Genomic DNA, 7,389 nt, shown 5'->3' on the forward strand with positions numbered 1-7,389 from the left:
CCCTGAAAACATCTCTCTTCCAGCCTTCTGCTCTGCAGATCCATGGGGATCCCTCCAGCCACACCTCACCATCCACCCAGCCTTTCCCAGGTGCATCCAGCTTGCTCCCAGCCAGCTGGTCGGGACAAGGAAGCTGTCCCAACACCTCTACTGCCCACAAACCTCTCTTCTCCTCAAGAAAGGAGAAATGGGCTCTCTGGGGACAAAGCCAGCATCCTTGGCATCCCACTGAAGCACACCTGGAGGGCACCGACCCTGCGGTGACAACCCCCTGGTGACACTGTCCCCCTGCAGCCACTTGGCTGCCTGGGAGGGACAGGATTGTCCGGAAAGTTCTCAACTCATTGCAAGCCCAAGCAGCCCCAAGTGCATCCCTGACAATTCCTCCCGGGTACTGCTGACAGCTGCTGCAATATTGCTCCTGTCAAGCAGCATTTAAGTCCCCTTTTCTCCCCAGCTCAGGTTCTCTGTTAGTTCTGGGCAATCCTATCACTGCCAAGCAAAGCCCTCCCTTCCTCTGCTCCTAGAGATTGGATGAAATTCCTGACTGGGAAGGTGCTGAGAGGGGTGTGTGGGGTGGGGGTGTTGATGTTCCTTCTGAAATGCATTTTAGCTTCAGCTGTGATCATTCCGGGTAGTTTTATTTTTCCCTGGTTTTAAGAGTCATATTCTGATCCCCTCCTAGAAAAGCGTTTGCAAACCAATCAATGCCCAGATTTTTTGCCTCTGTTCATGTTTGGAAGTTGATTCTCAATGGACCACGTGAAGCCGAATGAGCTGCAGGTTTGAGATGGGAAGCAAACTTCTAGATACTTGATGTTCTCAGGTCCTCCCAATTCAGTGACATTGGGAAGTTTGCAATTTCCTTCAGCTCCTTGTACTGAGGAATGGGAAGTCAGGCTTTCCTGACTATAGGAGGATTAAATGCCAGATTCTTCTGGGCCTTCCCAGCCCAGGTGTTTTTGTGCTGCAGGTCATGACTTCCATGAAGAAATTGTGCCAGGAAGGAGCCACAGCTTCTGCCTTTCCACAGATGCCAAGCCTTGCCTCCAACGGCTGCAGCCGCTTTTGGGAATGGATTCCTTCCAAGCTGGGGCAGGTTGGCCGGGCTGGGGGAGGCCCCAGGGCCCATGGCAGTGTGTCACAGGGCCCTTTGTGACACGGTGGCCGTCGCCCAGGGGATGGGCCGGTGTCCTTTGTGACCCGTGGGGATAAAGGTGTTGGCGGCAACGCGGCCACGCCACCGTGCTCGGAGCGGGCGACTGGGCAGGACGGGACAGAGCGGTGCTGTGAGGAGCCTCCTCGCAGCCAACTCCTTTCTCGTCGACCAGGAGCGTTTTCGAGAGTTCTTTTGTGATCAACTTCCCTCGAGGCCACAGCACAGGAGTTGGGGACCCGGAGCGTTTCTGAGGTGACCCCACTCCCTGTGGGAGTGGCCCTCGAGGCCAGGCCACGGGCCTTGGTGACCCGGAGCTTTTCCGAGGAGTCACCAGTGGCTGTGGCAGCGGCCCTTGAGGCCATTTTGTGAGACTTTGCCACCAGGGGCTGTTCCAAGCCATCAGCAGCCCCTGTGGCAGCGGCCCTCGAGGCCATTTGTTGAGACTTTGCCACCAGGGGCTTTTCCAAAACATCCCCAGTCCCTGTGGCAGGAGCCCCGCAGGCCATTGTGTCACACTTGGCCGCCAGGGGTTTTTCCCAGGTTTCTCCCCCGCAGGTGCCCTCAACACCAGACTGTGCCATGGCGGGGGGATGCTTCGGCCTGTGCCGGCTGCTCCGGAGGAACAGGAAGAACAGGAGAGGCCCTGGAGCTGGCCCAGCACAGGAAGCAGAGGAGGAGGTGCAGCACTTCCAGCCACTGCAGCAGGGTGAGTGCTGGAGCTGGGCCACAGGGATGGTGGCTGCAGCCAGCTGGGCCCCTTCCCATCCCCTCTGGACATGGCCAGGGAAAGGGAGGGGGAAAGGGGGGGCTAAGGCTGATCCCCCCGGCATCCGTGCTCCATCCCCTGGGCATCCCAGGGCCGGCCCTGCCTGTGGAGCGCAGGGCTGGGCTGTGTTCTCTGGCCTCTCCCGCGGCCCCTCAGCTCTGACTGCGCTCGCTCTTTGCCAGATCCAGGCCGGGACCGCCCAGAAGAGCAGGACCGCGCCCGTGGCCGCTTGCGCAGGGCAGTTCAGGTACCTGCAGCCATCCCCCCCTGGGCTGGGCCTGCTGTCCCTGCTCCGCCCAGCACCTCTCTCAGAGCACTCCATGACACTTCCCTCTCTTCCCTGTCCTTTCTTCTCCTGCAGAGGTTGCTGAAGTTAGTGGGAGTTCGGCGCAGAACAGCCACGACCGCACCGCCCGAGCTCCCGGCACAGCCTGACACCAGCGCAGCCGAGCTCGAGGCGGAGCCCGATGTCAGCACTGCAGCGAGGGACTGTGCAGCCAGCGGTGACATGGCACCGATGGATGGCACAGCCACCTGTGACACCGCGCTGGCTGACACCACCACAAGCTCTGACACGGCACCAACGGATGTCGGGGCCAAGGCTGACACCACGACTGAGGGCACCGCAGAAACTGACTGCATGCCCATGGACAGTGTCACTGATGCTCCCAGTCTGGGGGTTTTGGAGCAGAAAACCGTCTCCAGTGCAAATGAAGTAAGCAGCCTGTGGCCAGGGCTTGAGCCTCCCAGGGGTCTTGTGGACCCTCAAGCCGGCATTGCTGGGCCCCCAGAGCCTTTGAGGCCAGCAGAGTGTGGCAAGCTGGGCAACCTGCTGGTTCTGGCAGCTCTCCAAGTGTCTCCCACTCCCCTCCAGGTGCCGGCCAGTGTCAGATCCATCCACCAGTGGCTCACGTGCCAGGAGTCTGCAGAGGTCAGGCTGCCCATTGCCATCCGCAGGCTGGCCCACGCACACCCTGGGCACGTGGTGACAACTCTCCTGCACTGTGCCCCAGTGTGTGACAGGTACAGGGCCCAGCTGCTTTGCTGCCTCAGGGCTCACCAGCCTTTACAACCCAGCCCCCTGGCCAGCCTGTCCCTCCTGCTCTGCCAGACTGACCCAGAGTTCCAGGACCCTCTGGCCCCTCCACTTCCCAGCCCTGGCCTGTCGGCCCCCGGTCCTGCTGCCATGTGCCCTCCCTACCCCTCAAGGCACCGTGGCTCTGTCACCTGGGCCCCCACAGCTCCCAAGGCCCAGACCCCCCTGACCCAGAGCTCTGGCTCCACAGAGCTGCTGCAATCCTGTGGAGGACCATCGCCTCCTCGGCCACCACAGCGCACAAGGTGCTGCCAACGCTGCTCGGGGTGATGGAGGACTGGCCACTGCACAGCGTGTCCACCTCCAGCGGGGACCACATGGACGTCTTTGCCCTGGCTGTGAGTTTCTGGAAGTGGCCTTTGTTCCTCTCCAGTCGCCTCTCCAGCGACTCTCCATCTTCCCCCACCCTTGCATCTCCCTCAGGCCTTGGGCTGCAAATGGGGCTGAGGGGCAGGTTCAGGGGCAGCAGGCCGGCTGCTCCCCCTGGCTCTCCCTGGCCTCTCCCTCCCTCTGGGCACTGAGGGTGTCTCCGCGTGGCTTTCTTGCAGGCAACCCTGGCCCTGTGGCTGATGGTCCAGGAGCCCCAGTGCCAAGATGCACTGTTCGATTATGCCCCTCGTCTCCTCCTGGCTCTGCTCTGCCAAGTTTCTCTGAGCACTGAGCAGATGCCACAGGACGTCAGCACCTTCTGGAGGGGATGCCAGGAGCTACACGGCCTTCCCGCCCACCCCAACAGGTGCTCCATGCCCGTCCCCTCTCCCTGCCGTGCCCTCGGGGCTGGGGCCAGGGCTCCCAGCCTGACATGGCCTTTGCTCTGCACACAGCTTTGTGGTCCAGACCATCCGGGCCCTGCTCTGCCGGCTGCAGTGGGACCAGGAGCTGGTGTCAGTGGAGCGCAAGCGTGGCTGGGACGCGCTCCTCTCTGCTGACACCCACCACTACGCGGTGGGGCTGCTGGCCAGGTGAGACAGCCTTGTCCCCGCTGCCCCCGGCACCTCTGCCCTGGGCACGGGGCAGCCCACACAGCCCCTGGGGGTGTGGGACAGAGGGCCTTGGCCCCAAGGGACGGCCCAGCCAGTGCTGGCAGAGCTTTGCCCACTAAACTCAGGGCCGAGGGTTCCCTTTTTGCCCTGACAGGGAGATGCGCCACGTGTTGCTCCCCTCCTATGGCCCGCTGGCAAGGCACTTGCTGGGGCTGCTCAGCACGGAGGGGCCCCGCTGGGAGCTGCCTGCCCTGGCCTTCCTTGTCGAGGTGAGCCCGATGGCCAGCGCTGCCTGGCCCCGCTGCCTCCCCCTCTCTGCCCTCTCACAGCCGCAGCTGCCCGGGACGGTGCCTGCGCCCTGTGCTGCTGCCTGGGCCCAGCCCTGGCCGGCTCCGCGCTCCTGCCGCCCGCCCACCCCGGCACTGCTCTCTGCCTTCCAGGTCCTCAACTATTTGGACGTGAGCGCAGGTGATGACAGTGTCCTGCAGATCCTGGCAAGGCACCTGCAGAGCCAGTGCCCAGAGAGGCGGCGCCTGGCTCTGCGAGGGTTCCTGGTGCTCAGCGGGGATCCCTCCATGGTGAGAAGGGGGCAGGGGATGAAGCCACACGGGCAGCCTGGGACTGGAGAGGGCAGTGGCTTGGCCTTGGCTGGGCTTCGGGAGCTGTGGCAGCTGCTCACAGATCTCCTGCCTCCCTCTCCAGCTGCCCAGGCCCTGTGGGACAGGCCTTTGGCCTCTGGGCCCCAGGGCAGCAGCGTAGACTTGCACTGCCAGAGTGGGGTTGGTGGGGCAGCTCTTCAGGGCTTCCCAGCACAACCTTCTGTTCCACCCAGGCCAAAAGCATCTGCAGCCTGTCTGAGCACCTCCTGGAGCTGCTGCGTGATGGAGACGGAGAGATGGTCGCCATGACCCTCTCCGTGTTCCGGAATGTGCTCCAGGATGGAGAGAACACTGACGGGTTCAGCTCCACTGCCCCGAGGCTGGTTGAGGCGCTCCGGCCAATCTTTGACAATGTAAGGCTCTGTGCCCCCAGCCACAGGCACTGGGTGCTGCCAGGAAACTCGGTGGAGTTTCAGGTCTGGGCCTGGAGGGCCTGGAGCAGGCAGTGCTGAGGTCTTTGTCTCTTCTTTGGCCCCAGGACAACAGCCACGTGCAGCTGCTCTCCATTCGCCTCTTCCGAGAGGTGATGGAGTTGCTGGCGGAAGAGGGAACAGAGCCCTGGGAGATGCAGGTGCGCCAGAGCCTGGTCCCACTGTTCTTCCGCTGGCACGATGAGAACCAGCGCGTGGCAGAGGTGAGCACTGCTGGGCTCTGGTGTCCCCGGGGCAGGGGCTGGGCTGCCTCCTGCCCTCGGGCCTCAAGGGCTCCAGCCTCCTGCTGCCCTTGGAGCAGGGACACAGGGGCTGTGCCCTGGGCTGCGGTGCCATGTCCCGCTCTCTGCTGCTCTGCAGGCCGCTCGGGAAGCGCTGCTCTGGGCTACAAGCTTCCTCAAGAGGAAGGACCTGGAGCAGCTGCTGAAGACACAGGAGCCCTTCAGATTCTGTGACTGCCTGGTAAGGATGAGTGCAAAGGCCCAGCCCCAGGCTGGAGAAGCCCCCAGTGCGCAGTGTGCCGGCTGGCCCTGTGCCCCTGCCCACTGCTGCAACCACAGACACCCCCCTGCTCTCTGCAGATGGAAAAGGACAGGAGCCGAAGGGGCGAGCACCTGCAGCAGGCCCTGCCCTACCTGCAGAGCCCACAGGAGCCCCTGCGAGAGGCGGCCGTCAGGTTCATGGGTGAGCCCCGAGGCCGCGGTCCCTCCCCGCCCCGCTGCAGCTCGGCCCCAGCCCCGGCTGCTGCAGCGGCAGCACGATGGGCCCAGGGATGTGCTGGGGAGCCCCGAGTGCCCTGGCGGCTGCTGCCGCCCTCTGCCAGCCCAGCCCCGGGGCCTCCCCATGCGGAGCCCCTGGGCCCTGACAGCCTCTGTGTTCCCAGGGGTCGCCGGCTGGCACATGAGGGAGTGGCAGCAAGACCTGTGGCCCATCCTCAAGGGTGAGTGAGGGCAGAGAGGCCTCCCTGGGGGCTGCCGGGGACCAGCACAGACCCTGGGCAGGGAGCTGCAATCCCTGCCCTGCCTGCACAGGGCTCTGCTCCCTGCACACCATGGCCAGAGCACACACACATGGCAGGGGCAGGGTGCCCATTGGTGCCCAGCACTTTCCCGCTCATCCTCTTGGCCCCTGCTCCCTCCTGGCTGTGCCAAGAGCTGCCTGGCATGGCCCTGGCAGGAGGGGCTCCTGGGGTCCCTGCACAGCCACGCTCTGACCCCAGCTCCCTTCCTCTCTCTTCCAGGCCTTACAGCCATGAGCGAGGACGACTGCCCCTCCGTCTCCAACGTCAGAGCTGCACTCGTGGACACTTACAGCCGTGCCATGAGACGACCAATGTCCCTGCAACAGCCCCGCAACAGCCCAGGGACCACTTCTCAGCGCGGCTGCACCTGCAGCTGATGTTGGACCCAACTGAGCCAGCCCGCAAGGCCAGGCAGCTCCTGGCCTCTGCAGCCCCAGGGGCGGCTGCCTCCTTCCATTCCCTTCTCCTGACCCCACTTCATCCTTCCCCTTGCCCTGATGTTAATAAACCCTGGCTTTCTCCCCTTATCTGTGTCTTGGTGCAACTGAAAGGGCACAAACCCTCAGCCCTGCAGCTCACGGGCCCGCTCCTGCCTCTCTTTTGCCCCCTGCACCGTGGGCACACACCCCCAGGGACACGGGCACTTCAGGCTGCAAAGGGGCCTGTCCTGAAGGGCCACTTGCACAACACTGTGCACTTCCAAGATCTTGCTTAAGGGTGTGCTCGTGTTCCCCAAGAAAACTATAGAGTTGGGTCATCCCTGGGGAGGCAAGGGATTTGCTTCTCTGGGAAACTGCTTCCCAAGGAGTTCTCGGGGAGGGAGGCACAAATGTCTCCCTCTGGCTCTTGGTGGTCCTTTCCCTCCTTGTGTCCCGTTGCACTTTGGAGAGGGAGAGGGCAAGGGGCACTCATCAGCCTGTGGGGCAAAGCCACGCTGGGGCAGCTCTCGAGACTGCAAGCACAGCTGGCACTGCGTGTGCCCTGAGAACAGAGCTCCTCTGCCAGCCTCTGACCCACTGACTTCCAGTGCAGATCCAAGAGACATGCTGGAATCAGGGATCACAGGGGTGGCTGTGGGAACATCTTGCAGCACAAGGATCCTTCTCTGAGGAACATCCAAGCACATCCCAGCCTGTTGCCTGCTGTGCTTTGCCTCGCTGGGTTTTGCAGTGATGCTCCCACGCTGCCCCATCTCCTGCCACTTCCCAGAGTTTTCCTTTCATTTTCACTTCCAGGTCCCACTTCCCAGCACCCAGGAGCCCCACTGGCTCTTT

The 7,389-nt window shown here is 63.1% G+C and overlaps 1 protein-coding gene across 1 annotated transcript; it reads left to right on the forward strand.

The window, feature by feature from the left end:
- The first annotated feature begins 1,111 nt into the window (after positions 1-1,111).
- Positions 1,112-6,642, forward strand: LOC113989665 (maestro heat-like repeat-containing protein family member 6). Its single transcript, XM_039381666.1, has 15 exons — positions 1,112-1,865; positions 2,108-2,172; positions 2,287-2,640; positions 2,800-2,948; positions 3,212-3,359; positions 3,570-3,757; positions 3,846-3,983; positions 4,159-4,273; positions 4,445-4,582; positions 4,837-5,016; positions 5,142-5,297; positions 5,455-5,556; positions 5,676-5,778; positions 5,978-6,034; positions 6,335-6,642. Exons 1-15 carry the CDS (start codon positions 1,739-1,741, stop codon positions 6,490-6,492), a joined length of 2,178 nt encoding a protein of 725 aa, XP_039237600.1. The 5' UTR covers positions 1,112-1,738; the 3' UTR covers positions 6,493-6,642.
- The last annotated feature ends 747 nt before the right edge of the window (positions 6,643-7,389 follow it).

This window comes from Pipra filicauda, unplaced genomic scaffold (genome assembly GCF_003945595.2).
Source record: "Pipra filicauda isolate LSUMZ 115617 unplaced genomic scaffold, ASM394559v2 scaffold235_size1210477_pilon, whole genome shotgun sequence".
Taxonomy (NCBI): domain Eukaryota; kingdom Metazoa; phylum Chordata; class Aves; order Passeriformes; family Pipridae; genus Pipra; species Pipra filicauda.